General features: G+C 33.7%; 1 protein-coding gene across 1 annotated transcript; it reads left to right on the plus strand.

The window, feature by feature from the left end:
* Positions 1 to 14,792: 14,792 nt before the first annotated feature.
* Positions 14,793 to 16,203, plus strand: LOC112729648 (protein MAIN-LIKE 2-like). Its single transcript, XM_025779814.1, has 3 exons — positions 14,793 to 14,864; positions 15,339 to 15,380; positions 15,652 to 16,203. The coding sequence occupies exons 1-3, from the start codon at positions 14,793 to 14,795 to the stop codon at positions 16,201 to 16,203; spliced, it is 666 nt and encodes a 221-aa protein (XP_025635599.1).
* The last annotated feature ends 2,363 nt before the right edge of the window (positions 16,204 to 18,566 follow it).

Genomic DNA, 18,566 nt, shown 5'->3' on the forward strand with positions numbered 1-18,566 from the left:
GGCCTTCACTTTGCAACCTGTTTGAGTCTCCATAAAATGTTTATAGCTCTGAAATGCAGTTAAAGTTTGTGACTTACTCGTAAGAAGCAAAATTCAAGTGAACTTACTATAAGCATCAGCAAAGCATACATAATATTTGTATCCATTCTTGAAGCTAATGGTGCAGGCCCTCAAATATCTCCATATACAAGCTTAAGAGGATTAGAGTATTTGGACTCAGAATCATTACATGGCAACTTATGCATTTTGGACCCGAACACAAAAATGAGTATATCCCGGTGACTGAGCACTCGAGATATGATAGCAGCCAATATAACATGTCCCAAATGCACTTGGGATACGACACAGTACCCGAGAGATGCGCCTGTAGTGAGAAATGGGTTACAGTACCCGAGAGATGCTCAGATTGGAAAATAGGGTCGCAGTACCCGAGATGCATTTGAATATCTATATATAATGGTTGCAGTCGAGATCTCCATTCATTTGAAGTATTTTTTAAAGTTTAGTAACCTTTTAACACCTTTAATTTGAGTACTTGAAATACAGAGGTCCCCCGACAATATGTGTGCGACGAAGACATCAACCGATTAAATGCAACGTGGTACGTTGCCGGAGCATTGGAATTCGAGGTTAGTTTTTGTTTTATCTCTTTTATTTTGAGTAATTAATTAATTTATATATGTACCCTTTATTAAGTTGGTTAACGTGTTAGGTATTTTGAATTAGTGAGTTAGAAGATTTATTAAAATACTTACCTAATTTATTGAACATGTTAGGATAAAAAGATATAAGTAGTTAGAGTAACTGTTAAAATGTTTAGAAATATTTTTTATTTAACTTAAATAAATAAATATATTAGTTAAAAGAATAAATATATTATTTTTTTGAAATACATGTTAGATCATATGTTTTTGCTTTAATTAATTGTTGGATTTAGATTATCTAGAAGACCATTTGTTAAGTTAGAATAATTGAATATGAACAATTAATTTTCTAATACTTACTTGAAGTTCCTTTTTTATTTAATACTTAGGATATTACTAATTAATATTAATGTTGTTATATGAATATATTATTCATGAAATAGAATATTTTATTAACAAAATTATTTATTTATTAGGTTTAGAATATTTAATGGGTTGGATAAGATTAATTTGCGAGACTAAATGTTGCTACTATTGCAAAGGCCTCGATTACTATTGCCACGTCATGTGACTTTGTCCACTCCCCCGCCTGACGTCCTATTGCCTTACATTAGGGAGGTTAGACTTAGACATGCAGTAGAGTTGAGAAATTTTATATTTGACAATGCCTTGCTCTTTGCATTTGTGGAGCGGTAGAGGCCCGAAACGCATTCCACTTGAGGCAAATCCGGATACTCTCCGTAAGTATGTCAGGTGCTACTTAATGATGCTTATTGGGAGGTTTCTGTTCATAGACAAGTCAGCTACACTTGTCCCCCTCATATGGCTGCTGTTGCTGGAGGATTTCGATCATTGCAGGTGGTTGTCTTGGGAGTCTGCACTCCTGCCATACACATACCACTCGCTTTGCACTGCTTTTAGGCGTGATGTGACTGGCATTGCAGGGTGCATATCGCTTGTACTGTCCTGGATTTATCAAATATTCCAGTCATTTTGTTTGGTTGGGTATAACATCCTTAAGTTTCCACTTGCAGTCAGGTAATTAATGATTTTTAAAAAAAATTATTTAAGATCATTAATTAGAGTACGATTTAGTTACTACTTTAATTAATTTTATAATTTTTATTATCATTATTATTCATATTTTATAGATAATGATAATAATACTTATCCTGAGTATACTTTATACACCTTGTGTAGGTTGGTAGGACTTGGACAAAAAAGCAGAGACCATCACCATGGCAGGATATTGCGATTACGCGGTTGTATCGATGCCCTCACCTTTGATGAGGTACAATGTAAAATTCAGTTAAATAATAAATAATATATTGATTATGAGTGAACACGATTAAAGACTTAAATTTATAATTGGGAGAGATAAAAATATTTAGAATACGAATTAGAACTCTTATCTTAAAGATTTTGGCTCAATGTTGGGCCAAACAAACTAAAAATTAAAATGGGCCCATGTTGGGCCCAAGCCCAAGGCTTATAAGCCTTTCCTTTCGCCACATTTCAGCATTCACTTTATCATTTTAGAGAGTGAGTAGCTGAAAGAAGAGGGAAGAAAGATGAGAAAGCAAACCCTTGTACACTATTCATTATCACTTTCATGTGCTCATTACTTCCAAATCTTAGCTCCGATTGACGAACCATTTGTGGCCACGCGTTGCTCTCCTTATCCTCTTTGATTCTATCCAACTATTATGGTGAGTAAATCTGAAATCCTTGCTCCATTTTGGAATTCTTCATTGTTTTGCGTTTTTGGGGTAAATGGTGTTGAAATCTTGTAATTTTGGTTCTTTAAGGGTACTCTAGCATGGATTCCAAGTTGGTTCCATCCTAATTTCGAGGGTTAATGTAAGGAATCTCAACTCCCTTTATTATCCATAATTTTAAGTAAAAGTCCTAGTATGAATGTTGAATAAATTGTTGTGGTTCGATTATATGGGCTACCTTAACTTGTTTGGTTGAATTTATGCGGTTGGAGTACTTGGTGTGGTTGCGGAACAATTGGTGGAGGCTTGGACGAGTTGTTTGAGGCCTGATTCTAGTCAGAGAGGAAGTTCAAGTGTTAGAGAAACCGTTGTCGATAAGGTATATGTTTTAGTTTTGAGTAGGCATTATGTAAGAGTATGTGAAAACCTAGGCTAATTGCCTTAGGATAGGATTGAATGAATTGGTTGATTGATGATTAACTATTATTGAGATAAAGTGTGAATTTGCAAAAAAGAGCATGATTGAGTCTTAATATATTGTGATTGAATAAATGATGTGAATTCTTTGTTGTATGAGTGTTGTGTGTTGTTGTTGTAAATGGATATAGTTGATGGGATGTGCTAAATGAGTTAGAATTGGGTTGCATAGGCTTGGAATTGTTGGAAATTGATAAATAAGTTTTGAGGAATGATTTGGGGTTATTTTGAAAGGAATGGAATAGAGGAGTTGGTGAAATTAGTGATTTATCAAAGTTGGTAAAAACAGAAATTTAACCAATTTCAATGGGCCATAACTTGGCGCTCGTAGTTCAGAATTGAATGAAATTTTTCTTAAATTAAAGCTAGTGAAGATCTTTAAAACTATCTAAGAACGGAGAAAAACGGAATTTTGTAGAGAAAGTTATAACTGATTGAAAATTGGCATTAAAAACTAAAAATTGAGACTAATGCAGAAAAACCAGAATTTTAGCTTGTGTGTGCAAGCACAAGTCAGAGCGAGTGTAAGTGCTCGTGCGTATGCATGCCAAGGGGAGTTTTCAAGTTGTGGGTACGCACAAGGTGATGCGTACGCACAAGCTGGAAATTGCTTTTGATCAGTGCGTATGCACAAGGGTGATGCATACGCACAGGTCCTATTTTCTCATAAATTCTCCATTTTTTTTTACTGTTTGGCTTTCCTGGGAAGCCTGTAAACTCCTGTAACCCCTGTGTAAGGTTTGATAACTAGTTTCTAGGTTTTAAAATGAGTGTGAGTATATGAGATGTATTAAAATGATATATTGAATGAGATTGTGGATCGAAGTTAATGATAATTGATGAAAGCTTGTGGTTAATGGACCTACTGAATATATAAAACTAATTAAAGACTTTAATGTTGACTGATTGAAAACTAAATTACTGTATTGGCAAGGACGGTGGTGAATCTCGCTTGCATACTAACTGATATTTGCTCTTGGCAAGGACGGTGGTGAATTCTGTTTGTGCAATAAGTTGAGTTATACCAAGGCAAGGGCGGTGGTTAATCCCGCTTGTTCGTGGTTCTCTCTGGTTGTAAGGGTGGTCGGCCATGCATCCCGGATAGCAACACCTCCACGGAGAAGGTGATAGGGAAATATCCCTCTTAGACTGACATGAGATAAGTCTGGGTTATGCCTCTTGGGATGCTCGGCAGAGAGACAATATCCGCGTTAGCTACTGGATGTGTCGGATTCTGGCAGTTTAACCGACACGTAAGCTCATGGTCAGTAGGACAGGCATGCATCATGTGCATCTCTGTGCAACTGCTTGAGTGTGTATCTTGTGTTTGGTTTGCCTAAGTGAATATATCTGCTTAACTGCTAATTGCTATATATGATGTAATTGCTTTTGGTTGTGTTTGTACCCTATTACTTGTGTTTGCTACTACTGAATATATTGTTGAACTATATACTGATTGGTTGTGACACTAAAAATAGAGGAATGCTGAGATATGTTGTGATAGTAGAGGATATGGACCAATGATATAGACGAAGACTTGGTTTATTTATCTTGTTTGGATTAGCAAGACCCTAGGCTTGAATCTTGGGAGTTGGAGTTTAGGATTGCCTAAAGGGTTCGTGTATTTTTACATTGTTTCTATTTTGGAACTGTTACCCTACTGGGAACCTTCGGGTTCTCACCTGTTGTGGGTTTTGTTGTTTTTCAAATACAGGACATGATGCACCTCGCTGAGCATGCTGAATTTTCTTGGACAGCGAAGACTCCTTTATATTTTGTACTTTGTGTTTAGTAATGTTTACTTCTTCAATTTTGTATATGTATTTGTATACCCCTCCTAGAGATTGATTTTGGAGAAGTAGTATTGTACCTTGGTTATCTTTCTGGTTCTGTAATATACTTTCTAGCCAGCCTTTTCTTTGCAGGTCGAGAATAGTACTTGTTATGTATCTCCTTTTGGATCCTGTGTTTATATATATCTTTTGTTTCTGTATATCGACGCTTTTATCTTTAAGGTTGTCGAGTGAGATGCGATTCTTATTTTGCTTATCCTTTTTCACAGGCTTCTAGTTAAATTATCTTTTGAATATACGTATGTACTTTTCCGTTTTAGATGTTGCAATACCTCACCACCTCTAATTTACGACTATAGCGTAAGACCTTCTGTGGTAGGGTGTTACATACGATCTATTTTAGTTTCTATTTTATCACAGTTATTGGTCTTCCATATCTAATTATTGTTCTTTATGCGACATTCTAATTTCGATGGACATGATACGAGGATCCCCAGTTACAGCAGTATATATATACAAATCAGAACACTGCATACCAAACTCTAAACCTAATTTTAGTGAAATAACAAACCCAAACTAACAAAATTACTTAACAAACTCAGTTACTCTAACACATCTACTGTTATAATTCGAGATTAATTTTTAATCACTAATGAGTGAATTGTTTGAACACTAAGAAGATTCTATGTAATACCGGGAGCATGCAGTAATCTATTTAAAAGAAATTTACGATTGTCATAAAGAAAGACAATATATGTTTTACCAAATGAGCAATAAGAATAGTTGACTCATTACTTAAGAGGTTTGATCAAGACCATTATGTATTCAAACATAGTGAAAATATTATTAGTCTGCCTTGATATGATAAGTACCACCATTGTCAAAGAACCATGATGAATCAGACATGGCAGAGAAAGTGAAAACATAAGCTTTTGGATTATGAAAAGATGAAAAAGGAGGCAATGTTGAAGATTAAGAAGCAGTTGAATTCAAAGGTGTAAGTTGGAAGGATGGTCAAACCTATGGAAGTAGGACAAAGCTAAGTGGCCAAGCTTGTTTTAAACAGGGCATTAGGACAAAAAACTTGATATGAAGATTGACCATCTCTAACGGAACAAGCAGATCTACCACTTTTTGCTCCAAAATTTTTCTCGAAATTGCTTCCATTGAATTGGGTTCTTTGAGTGAGATATCGATTACTTTAATGAGAAGACCAGGCCAACCTCTATTTTCCGAAAAGGATCAAGAATATCCTCATGTGCTAGAAGGAGCGCCTTAACTTCAATCAAAGAAACAAAACTAGATTTTGCCATAATTGATGAGATAAACATTGCATCTTCAGTCAAATCATTGGATATCACATAAATATGATCTTCCAGAGAAAGAATGTGAACAACCAGTAAGAGAATAAATATTTTTTTGAATTTTTTGCAAATAATCAACAGCAATTAAACCTTATTTCTTAACTGATTTGAGTTGAACTTTCAATTGTTGAATCTTGATCTTTGAAGTCTTGGAGAAATACTCCTCTAAACACTACAAGAATAATACTGAGTACCATCGGATTTCGTCGAGTTCAGCATCGCAGAGTAGCCATGGATTTACCAGCAGATTTATCGGCAGTAAAGGTGATTACTGAGCATTTTTTATATTTTTTTAATAATTTAGATGTGAATTTCTTGAGTTTTTATGCGATTTAGGTGTTTTAGATCATCATGGATGCTGCTTTGAGTCGCATTATTGTTTTGTTAATTTCAGGTGAAATTCGGACGAGTTTGACAAAGTTCATACAGAAGAAAAAGGAGAAAATTTGGTGCTATCAAGCTGGCACTAAATGCCACCACCAGGCGTATAGCGCTACAAGCCTCGTTCTTTATGCCAGGGTTCTGTGAAGCTGGTGCTAAACGCCATGTCTCGGTGTTTAGCACCAGGTGCATTATAACTCGTGCCATGACTCTACGAAGGTGGCGTTAAACGCCATTGCCTGGCGCTACTGCCTGGCGTTTAGCGCCAGGTGTCCAGAAAGATTGAAGATATATTCTGTTTGGTGGCGCTAAATGCCACTGTCCAGCGTTTAGCGCCAGCCCCGTGTTGACAAGTTCTTCGGAAGGCTTAATTTGGTTTTAAACTTCATTTTTAAATTAGAAATTTATAATTTTTAGGGTTTGAGGATTATTATTTTGCATCAATTAGGATTAGATATAAAACGAGAAAAGATTCAACCCTTCGGGCTCTCTTCTCTTCTTCTTCCTCATTCCGCACTTTCACACTTTTACTTGAGGTTTTTCTCTGAGTCATGAGCAACCAAACCTCCACTGTTAAGATTAGGAGCTCTATTTATTTTAATGGATTAATACTATTGTCAATCTACACTTAATCAATGTACTGATTTAAATTCAAGGAGTGATTTCGTTCTTCATCCTAGGAATTAGAGTATATTGGAAGATAACTTTTTTTCTATTTGAATTCTTGTTGAATCTTGAAAAAGTTATATCACTAGAATTAAAACTTGGAATCAATTCCTTACAACTCTCTAATTATCTGGACTTAACGGATACGTGACATATAATCTCCTTATTTTTGCGTACTTAGGGTTTGTGTGGCTAAAAACTAGAATTGGACTTAATCTTCTAATTTAAATTAAGTGACCAAGGAATTAGTGGTTGATTGAGTTAGATGAGATTAAATTACTAAGGAATTAGGGTTTACTCACTTAAGGTTTGCTATAAATTGAATCTTTGTTCGATTAAAGTAGTTGATAAGAATTGTTAATCTGGAAATCTAAACATCTACAAAGCCTTAACTGTTTTCTCATATTAATTTTACCCACCATTCACTGTTTGCTTTCTTACACTCTCTGATTTACTGCTTTATGCTATTTGAACTCGAAACCACTCAATTTAGCTTGTCTTACTAGCCTAATCACTCAACTATTATTGCTTAATCCACTAATCCTTGCAGGATTGACACTCACTCACCTGAGTTATTACTTGGTACAACCTGATGCACTTGTCGGTTAGTTTGTGGTATTCAAAATTTCGCACCAAGGTGTCAAATTCGTTAGGTTAAATTATTACCAGTTGATTTGTGTTTTCGACGGTAAATTCGCCAATAATAATTGGAGGGAAAACAAAAAACTGGGCGTCCTTTAGGGTTGGATTTACAAAAAATTGGCACGTCCTTTAAGGTCGGATTTACCGGCAAAAAAATCCGATGGTAAACCCACTTAGTGAAACGCTTTGTTTTAGCGACTCGCAAAACGTTACCTCGGATTTTTTTATAGTAAAGCGACGGTAATTATGCTGTAAATTTGAAGCACGAACCCTCTTCTACCTCATTGAAATTTGAATATGATGTGTATTATACCAATTTGAATTTATTTTTTATTTAATTCAATTTAAAGAGCAAATGATCAAATTCGTCCCTAAAAAATCACTCATTCTCCAAATTGATTCTCGAAAATTTTTTTTAATCAAAGTCGTCTTTCAAAGATTTTAAATTAGTCACATTAGTCATTCCGTCACTTTCATTATTGATAGCGTCAAAATTTGCTGATGTGACACGATAAATGACACCACACTGACCACAGCACACTCCTGGTAGTCTTAAGTAGCTATTAAGATGATAAGTTTATACAATTAGATCAAATCAATCCCAAATTAAAGAAATTCTTGAGACATTGGAATCTCTTAATTTGAAGTTGAATTGATCTAATTTGATAAACTTGTTGTCTTAGCACTCAATTAGAACCATTAGATATGTGTTATGACATTACATAATATGCTATATCAGCAAATTCTAACACCATGAACAACGAAAGTGACAAAATAATTAATGTAATTAACTTAAAATCTTTAAAAAATAAATATAATTAAAAAAATCTTTTAAGAACCAATTTAAATAACAAACGATATTTCAAAAACGAATTTGACTATTTACTTTCAATTTAAACTATTGTGATTTTGCAATAGTTCCCTTTTCAACCACTTTTGTCCGGTTTAAGGGTTATGGAATTTGCATTAATAAGATGAAATGGGCATGCTAGCTAGGTACCAAGGGTGTGAAACACGCATCGCAATTCGCAGATTCTTGTTTGGCAACAAAAGGATGAATGATAACGATCACATATCCACCAATTTGGCTTCATCGCCTCACAACCCAACACGGAATTTAATTTATATCACCCGTCCTCATCATCCTCATCCTATTTACATTCTCCCGTCAATGACAAATAAAGCAGGTCCATTACCCCCTTGCCTTCCCAGCTAGCTAGCTAGTGTTTGAATTCTTAGGTAAAGGCGTAAAGCTACTCAGTTATAAAGGTAAAAATAATATGTTATCCATCCACAGGCATTTTTTTTAAAAATTATTCCAATATCTTTTATAAACTAGCGAATTTCATGTATTATTATAAATCTATTTCTATATGTATTTAATATATAAAATAAATTAAACTATAAATAATTAAGTTAGTACATTATTTTTATCTAAAATACATTTAATGTATGTATGTTGTAAAAACTTATTTTTACCGAAATTTTAATTATGTATTAAATTAATTAAATATCTGATTATTTTATTATGTGTTAAAAATGGTTAAAATAGGCATGTTAAATAATATTATGGGAGAGAAGATAATTTATCCCTAATTTATGAAAGATACTGGAACAATTATTTTTTAATGTGCACTACTGATGGGTTGTTTCATCAATTTGTCATTTTATTACAAGTCATAATTAGCTCAACTTAATTACACATTAATAATTTTAAAGTGTAAACGACATGTGTTAATGGTGGTTATCAATTTTATGATCAAATGGTCACAACGCCGATGGATATCAACAATGTTAAATATGTAATTGTCCGCCTGAATTAGAGTTCTTAATTACTTCTTCTAAGTGGGTAATGTTAAGTAGACAAAAAAAAAAACCAGAATTTGTTTTATTTAGTATTAATTAATTATCGCAATAATTAATAAATACTAAATAAAGTAAATTATGGCTGTTTTTTACTGATTTTCTTTTGTTATCAAACATTTCCGCTTCCAAATAATGCTGAGCTTTGTAGTCTATACAATTTACCTGTTCAATTAATTTCTAAAATAACCTAACATGTTTTGTCTTCTTTATTTCCATATTCATAATATGTTTACTAACACACATGTAGTGTTTATCAAGTTACGTATTAGAACCTATTATTTATCTCGATCACTACTAAGCATGTGGAAGATAAACTTTTAAAATAAATAAAAAAACATTAAGTGGGCGTTACCAAGGAATTTCAATTTATTTAAGAAATTATTCATAAAAAGTAAATTATTCTGATGTTTGTTTGAAGTTTTAAAATCTAGTTTTAAAGAATAACTTATTTTCGAAAATGTTTTATTGCTTAAAATATAAAATTTTTGTTCCATATAAAAGTTAGATATTTAATATTTTCATGTCAAGAGAATAAAATTAAAATATAAAATTACTATTATATTCTTCAATTATCATTTCTTTTGTCAAAAAACTCATATTTTTGTTGACACTGAGGTTATTTAAAAAACTCAATTAAAGAATCAATTATTTTGCAGCCAATATTAATTATTTTTTATTTTAAATATTAAATATTAAATTTTAAATATTAAATTCTAAATCTTAAATTTTAAATTATATATTCTAACATTGAACTCTAAATCCTCCAAAAATTGAGGATTGGAAAAAATAATTTTACAATAAAAAATTAGTTAATATTTACTAATTGAAAATAGATTGTTTATATATACTTATTCTTTTAAAAGAAAAGATTATATTTCTAATTTATTCTTGAAACTATTAAAATAATTTTCGATCAATTGTAAAGCTAAATAAAAAATTTTAATGTTCAAGTAAATATTTCCTAACATACTCATAAGTTTCTCATCTTAGAAGATTCCATTGAGGTGATTAGATAGCGATGATTTTTTACTTTCAACGATAAATTTAGTATTAAGTCAACATGCTCTGTCTATTTAAACATCTCTAAAAATTCTAGGATTGATTTATTTTTAAAAATTTGAAAAGTTGAAACTTCCTAAAAATGTGTACCTTTCTTTAGCTAATTGCTAATGTAGTCGCCAATAAAATCATTTTGATAAATGGAGTTCGAACTCACAGATACGTGAGCCAAAAAGATACTAATTGCTCGACTTGTGGTTTTTTTTCAAATTCTTTGCTCTACGTCTTTTGTGACTGCAAAGTCACAAAGAATACGTGGAAGAGCATTGACGCTTCATTGAGTTCTAGTATGTTCTTTTGTCAACCCTTCTTTTTCAGATTGTTGAAGAACTTATCATCTCTATCCCATTACCAAGGCGGTCTTTGGTCCTTATTGTTTACTTGCACTCTATGCTTTCTTTGGTCTCGTCGCAACAAGCATATTTTTGAGAGGGATAATGCAGTAGATGAAGATAAAATTCATTATTTAGCTATGCACTTATTAGCAAAAGTGTATAACTTAATACATAAAGAGATAGTTCGGTCAAAAAAAAGGGTTGGTGCTTTTCTGAAAAAGAAATTCATTAGATCTCCTAAACTCTCCTTTCATTAAACTAAATTCTGATGGCTCTGTTACAAAAAATGGTCTGGCGGTTTGCAAAAATATATTAAGAGACCATAAAAGTAAGTTTTTGACTTGTTATAGTGCAAATCTAGGCAGCTATACGATAATTTTAGTAGAACTTTGGAATATTCTGTTTGGATTGGACGTAGCTTTAAACTTTGGATACATGAATATTTATATGGAAGTGGATTTTAAAGTAACAATAAGTCTCTTATTTTAAAAAACTATCAAATTAATTAATCTCTACAAGGGCATTAGTTTTGGCTATTAAAAATCGTTGGAGTAGGTTAAGCAATTAAAATATCGTTCATGAGTTCTAAAAAGCGAATGCTTATGCAGATATATTGATATGAGAAGGATATAAACTTCAGTTGGGATTTTTTTTTTTTATTCCGTCGTGTATTTTTTTAAGTTTTTATGCAGATTTCATTAGAACTACTTTTTTTTAATGATTTTTGTTTTTTTTTTTATTTTATGTTTTGATATCTATAAAAAAAAATATTTTTTAACCTTAAAACAAATCCTCTTAACCTCCGTCAAGTTATACATGACAGACACACCGGCTACGCACCCTATTATGAAGGCTTCAAACGAAGCACCAACGTCCAGCTTCAAACAAATAAACCACTACATACAGTATTCTCAATGAATTAAATTATACGCCAGTCTGCTGCATGTTTCTAACCTGAAACAATAGGCATATTTCTAATTACTCAGAATTGCTTATGTTTATTTATAATGAGTGTCTGTTCGACGTGATTAAGTCAGCGCAACCTTAATTACATGTCACAGATGGGGCATGTGGCCCTTTTAGCTTGGACACACAAAATCAATTTCGATTCTTCGAGTAGTTAATTTATTTATCTATTTAAATATAAAATTTAAATACTCTAAATAAATATTAAAATTACAGAATTATATTTGCAATTCAAGTTCAACTAGATACTACCGGTATAATTTCTTTTAAAGAAAAAAATACAAGCAATATAAGTAGGAGTATATATATATATATATATATGAGGTGAAGTTTATGATATCTATATAGTTATAGTGGTTATTAGAATTATATAATTTTAATAATATTTAAAAAATATTAGTTAAATTAAAATAATATTTTTAATTTAAAAATAAAAGTAAAAAGTATTAATAAAATATAAAAAATATATAACTTTAATGCAGTATAAATATTTTAATTACTATAGTCATAGACACCATAAGATATACCTCACAAAAAAGATCGAGTATAATTTTAATATAGTATAAATTTTTTATATAATTATTTAATTATATATTTTTTATTAGATGAAATAATAATTTTGGCAAGTAAGTAGCTACTTTTAATTTGTTACATCACAATAAGTAATTAAATATACTTATAAGTTATAAAATTGATGTAAACGGGTGTCGAAATCATAATTGATATATAAAAAAAATACAGAATCAAATCAATGATTGTGGAGAAGAAGTGAAGAACAATGACACTATTCTTGAATGGAAATGCTTGCTCTGACGAATAATTCGAAAAAGAAATAAAGTTAAAAAGAAAAAAATTCTCATTTCGCTGGTTGATTCACATAATTTTAGCGGGAGTATAATTTTTCATTAGAGAGAAAGACAGGTATCTTAGGTTGAAAAAAATAGACTCAATATTCCCACTTGACACATACATTACATATAAAGGAAAAAATACAATGTTTTCTAAAAAATAATTTACTATTAGAAAGAATAAATTATAAAAAGATTTATTTTATTTTTTTATAAAAGAATATATTCAACAACTAAAATTTGTTAAATTGATAAAAAAAGATATTATTCTTTAATTAATAAAAAATATTTAAAAATCAACAATCCTATAAAATGAATTGCGAGTGAATTTGTTTATAATTATCGATTTATTTTTAAATATTTTTTATTTATTAAATAAAAATACTGTATTTTTTTATTAAGTAAATTTTAATTTTTTATTTATTATATTTTATATAAATAATTTATATTTAAAAGTTATAATTTAAAATTTAGAAAATACTTTTTTTTTTTGTTTCGAAAGGCATTAACATTTGTCGCAATTATCACGGTGAAAGTGAGAGCAGGCAAATAGCCAAATACAAAGCGGTAAGCAAGTCACCAAAAAAAAAAAAGCGGTAAGCGTAACGGTGAAACTATTACACCAGCCAAAGAGTGAAAAGACGGTAATACCCAAAGAAAAAGTGATCATGATGTTCACAAGTGGGTGTGTTGGACTGTTGGTTTTGTCGTATTTGGAAAAGGGACGTAATCGTCAATAAATGAATTTGTATGAACAAAAAGGGAAACGGAAAAAGGAATAAAAGAAAGGACTACAAAGTGAGTCATGTATAGGACTACAAAGTCTCCTACGCCATAAATAGAACTATGAAGTGAGGGCTTAACTACTGTGCTCTACAATTCCATGGACGGAAAGCTATGTCCTATGTACATTTTGTGGGGTCATCTCATGCGAAACACGTGCGCCGTAGCAGTCAAGATCATGAATAATTTATATGTGAAATCAACGATGTTGATTATTATAGTGGTTAGCTTTGAGGGCGACTAGTTTAAGTGGGTGGAGTGATCAGTTCATTTATTTATTTAAATTAATATTAAAACTTAAATATCGTTTTATATATATAATAACTTATTTATCAATACATTTTTAAATGAAATTCAAATTTACTTCGTTTTTGGCCTGTCAAATTTTGAGATGATAAGCATCGTGTGGGACCATATTCGCTCTTAGTCTTCCTTTCGCTTCAAAAATTATCATGTGATGTTGTGGGTGGGTTTGGGAGAGAGATAGATGATCAACTTGTGGCCCTTTATGCTCTCTTACTCTAAATAATATATTATATATGTCACCATCTATTGCATAATGCACACCTTAACTAATGAGTAATTAAATTCAGAGGCTACCACGACATATGCTCAATACATGCACCACCGTCCACCGCCATTGTTTGTAAATTCAGAATCAGGACGCTGCACGCCCCTCTGCTCCCAACTCACTACACAGACTCCTCAATATATAACATGAATTAGATATTGCGATACTAAATTCCTATTAGAATTACGACTATATTAATTTTAGGGCAAAACACTAAGATAAATTAAGAAGAACTAAATTTTATGCAAATCGGTCAAATGGAAAAATTGATTCATGAATTCATCATTGCACAAAATCATATAGTTCGAATCAGGGTTCATCGAACTAGGTTTGCATGTAATTCGAAATAAACTGGTTCAAATTACCTTAGCACGTGAACATAGCATAATTCGAATCAGACGGATTCGAATTATACATTGGCTAAATCGAGGCAGGCTGATTCGAATTAGCTTGTTGAGCGAAATACTACATAATAATTCGAATATAGCTTATTTGAATTACTCGTTTTTGGCCACTAGTAGTAATTCAAAGTGGCCTGATTCGAATTACACTAGATTCGGCTATAAAAGGAGTTCGAATCCACCCCATTCGAATCATTTCTCACTCTCAGACACCACTAAATCACAGAGAAAACAACCCAGATTAGCTTCGACAAAGGCTCGAGCAGGATAGTTAGCTGATGGGGGACAATCCAGCTAGACTATATCGCTTGGATGGAATGGCTCATATTGTCGGGGTCATCAACGACGAGGTTAGTAGTTAATTTTTTTTCTAGTGGTTTATTTTTGTGGTTATGCATGTGGTTTTTGTTGGCAGTATTAAATGTGGTTTATTGAAGTGGTTTTATTTGCGGTTTTGTGGCGGTTTATGTTAGTGGTTTACGTTAGTAGTTTACGTTAGTGGTTTTGGATGTGGTTTATGTTAGTGTTTTTGGATGTGGTTTATGTTAGTGGTTTTGAATGCGGTTGACTTTTGTGCTTTTAGTTAGTGGTTTTGTTTGTGGTTTATGTTAGTGGTTTATGTTAGTGGTTCATGTTAGTGGTTTCCCTAGTGATTTTTGTTAGTGGTTTAGGTTAGTGGGTTTGTTTGTGGTTTATGTTAGTGGTTTAGGGTAGTGGTCTAGGTTAGTGGTTCATGACAGTAGTTTTGTTAGTCATTTTGTTTGTGGTATTGTTAGTAGTTTTGTTAGTGGTTTACTTTAGTGATTTTGTTTGTGGTTTTGTAGCCGGTTTATGTTAGCGGTATTGTTAATGGTTTCGGAAGTGGTGTATGTTAGTGGTTTTATGAGTGGTTTATGCTATGGTTGTTGCAAGTGGTTTATGCTATGGTTGTTGCAAGTGGTTAATGTTAGCGGTTTTATGAGTGGTTTATGTTAGTGGTTTTATTAGCGGTTTCATTAGTGGTTTTGCATGCGATGTTTGTTACTTGTTTATGTTATTGGTATCTGCAACTGGTATCTGTAGGTGATTTATGTTGTTAGTCGTTTCTTTTAGCGGTTTTTCAACTGTGTTTAAATATGCGGTCTATGGTATGCGCAGTCTCAGCGATGCATCTCGAGCATGCGGCGGCAGCAGGGCATGCGACTCGATGAGAGGTACGTTCTGTACTTGCAGATGGCTGGCTTATACCATCTTGCGAGGCTGAACGATAGATGGTTCAGACTGGATGAGCCCCTTGTCAGTGCTTTCGTAGAGCGGTGGCGTCCGGAGACGCACACCTTCCACATGCCGTTTGGTGAGTGTACGATCACACTCCAGGATGTGGCCTACCAGTTGGGGTTGCCCGTTGACGGACGTTATGTCAGTGGTTGCCTGACGGACTTCCAGATATACATACATGGCGGTCGTCCAGCGTGGGTTTGGTTCCAGGAGTTGCTCGGTGTGTTACCTCCTGCGAACCAAATTCAGAAGTTTGCAGTGAATTGCACATGGTTCCAAGAGACCTTTGGAGAGTGCCCCGACGGCGCCGACAATGAGACAGTCAGGCGCTATGCTCGTGCGTATATCATGATGCTTTTGGGGACACAGCTGTTTGCCGACAAGTCTGGCAACCGTATTCGCATTCGGTGGCTACCGTACGGCTTGCAATGACGGAAGGCCTCAATACACGGGGAAACGTCCAGAATAGTCGGTGAAAATATGCATGTGAGTCGTCTAGCTCGCCCCCAACTCGAACTGGGCTAGTCCTAAGGACAGCAACAGTACCAGGCATCGTTAGCTGAACTCATAACACCCACCTAGGGAGCTCATTGTACGACTCATCTCAGTCACCTTAGATGTGGGCAACGGCCTTCTGTTTCGCCAACCAAACCCTCCTGTACGTCGGCCTGAACCCAAAGTGTGCTGCCGTTGCATTCAAGAGCACCTTGATGCTGACGAATGCATCAGCTCTCACCATTGGCATGATGAACGCCGAGATGACATGGTAATCCAGACTTCTGTGGTCGCTGGATATGGACGTTGCGAGACAAGTATGTGGTCCGTTGTACCGTTTGACCTCCCAAGTGCCCTTGCGCTGCCGGAGACTAAGCCTAATCAACCATGTGCACCCATTCCCAAACTCAGAACACTTCCCAACATACTGGCGATAGTCAGACTCCACCACCTTGTACTGTACCCCGCCTCAGATGCTGTACGTCTTAACACATTACACAGCCTCATCTTTATCCTGAAATTGCTGGCCAACCTGAAACTCTGTTAGACCCAAAGACCCTTCGGTATCCCTAGCACCAAATCCAGCAAGCTCCCCAGGAACCCCCTCCTGTCTCATGGCATCCAAGTCTAAAGCTGAAAAGTGCGATATCATCATCGTTGTCGTCAGCAATGATATTCGGCTCCACATCATCATCGTCTACATCGGCCAGCAATGCATCTCCCAGGGGAGGAGGTGCAGCACACTGTAAAGAGGTCGGGACAATATTCCCTCCTCCAACCTCCCTGCCTCCACCACAGTTGAGATCAACAGCGAACGAAAGGGAGGCTACAGGCTCGATCAGAGTTTCATGCACAGGGGCAGACGAAGATGCACCAACAGGTCTGGAGCTAGAACCCGCAACCGTGCCTACCGTGTGGGTATTCCGGTTCGAACCCCCAGAGCTGGATACGACATCAACCAACTTCGCCAACAGCTCAGGTGTCCTAACTTCGAGAAACTGGCGACGACAATGAAACATGACCTGCAAGTCCTCATCACTCCCGATCGTGAAACAATCATACTTAACGAGTTCTTGTAGCACTGAGATCGAAATCCGATAGAAAAACTTTTTAACCCGTTTCGTCCCCTCCAGACCAATTTTTTGTAGAACAGACATCACGAGGTCATCATAGGTCGTCGTAGGCCTCACAAATATACTGAGAGGATCCTTGTCGGTGAACTTCACACCGGACCGTGTTTTCCTCTTAATAGATCCTCTGTGATGAACGAGTACTACAAAAGTCTCCTCACCAGCAATTTTTTTCACTCTAATGAGGTCAATAACGTTCACAACATATTTATACAAGTCTGGCCCTATATAATTCGAAGTGGCCTCTTTCGAACTATACTATATGTAATTCGAATCAAGCCGTTTCGAATTACTTTGATTTGCGTGGTTGGGAGTAAATCGAATCACACTAATTCGAATTACTAGGGAGTGTGCATCTTAATGTAGTTCGAATCAAGATGATTTGATTTATACGAATTTGCAGTTCGAATAGGACTGTTTCGAACTACATAAAAACGTGCTTTGGTGGATTCTTGAACCAGAATCTGGTTTGGCGGATTTGTGTAAATTTTTGTTCTCCCTGGTATATTTTGGTGATTTGCCCTTAATTTTATAGTATTAGTCATTATTCAAATTATCTTTTAATCGAATTATAATTTTATTTTTTAAGTTTAGCTTAGATTATATTATTAATAGGTTTAATACTTAAATTAAACACTAAAAGATAGTCTATTTTTTAAATTTGTCTTTAAAAAATTTTATCAATTAAATTATTTTTTTAAAAATTATAAATTAATCATTTTTATCTTTCAGTCACTTAATTAATAGTTTTCGTCAATAATTAATGACATAAAAAGTTAACTCACATTATACATGATGTCTAAAATATTTAATTAGACATTGAATAAATATATTTATGAAAAATTATCAATTTAGTGTCGTTAGATTATATTAGGTTTATGATTTATATAATTAATTAGACTAAATTGATTTTCATAAACATATTTGTTCAACGTTTAATTAGACATGATAGGTGTCATGTATGATATCAGTTAACATTTTATATCATCAATCGTTGACGAAAACTATTAATTGAATGACGGAAAGACAAAAATAATTAATTTATAATATTTGAATGACTAATTTAATTGATAAATTTTTTTCAGGGACGAATTTAGAAAATGACTCGTCTTACGAGAACTAATTTGATCATTAACCCTATTATTGATCGACAAAATTTGAGAGTTGTAA

The sequence above is a fragment of the Arachis hypogaea genome, chromosome 12, assembly GCF_003086295.3.
Source record: "Arachis hypogaea cultivar Tifrunner chromosome 12, arahy.Tifrunner.gnm2.J5K5, whole genome shotgun sequence".
Lineage (NCBI taxonomy): Eukaryota > Viridiplantae > Streptophyta > Magnoliopsida > Fabales > Fabaceae > Arachis > Arachis hypogaea.

Coding starts and splice junctions, on each gene's coding strand:
- LOC112729648 (XM_025779814.1), top strand. CDS start 14,793: ATGGGGGACAATCCAGCTAGACTATATCGCTTGGATGGAATGGCTCAT. Junction 14,865..15,338: donor TCGGGGTCATCAACGACGAG/GTTAGTAGTTAA, acceptor GTGGTTTTGTAG/CCGGTTTATGTTAGCGGTAT. Junction 15,381..15,651: donor TTAATGGTTTCGGAAGTGGT/GTATGTTAGTGG, acceptor TGGTATGCGCAG/TCTCAGCGATGCATCTCGAG.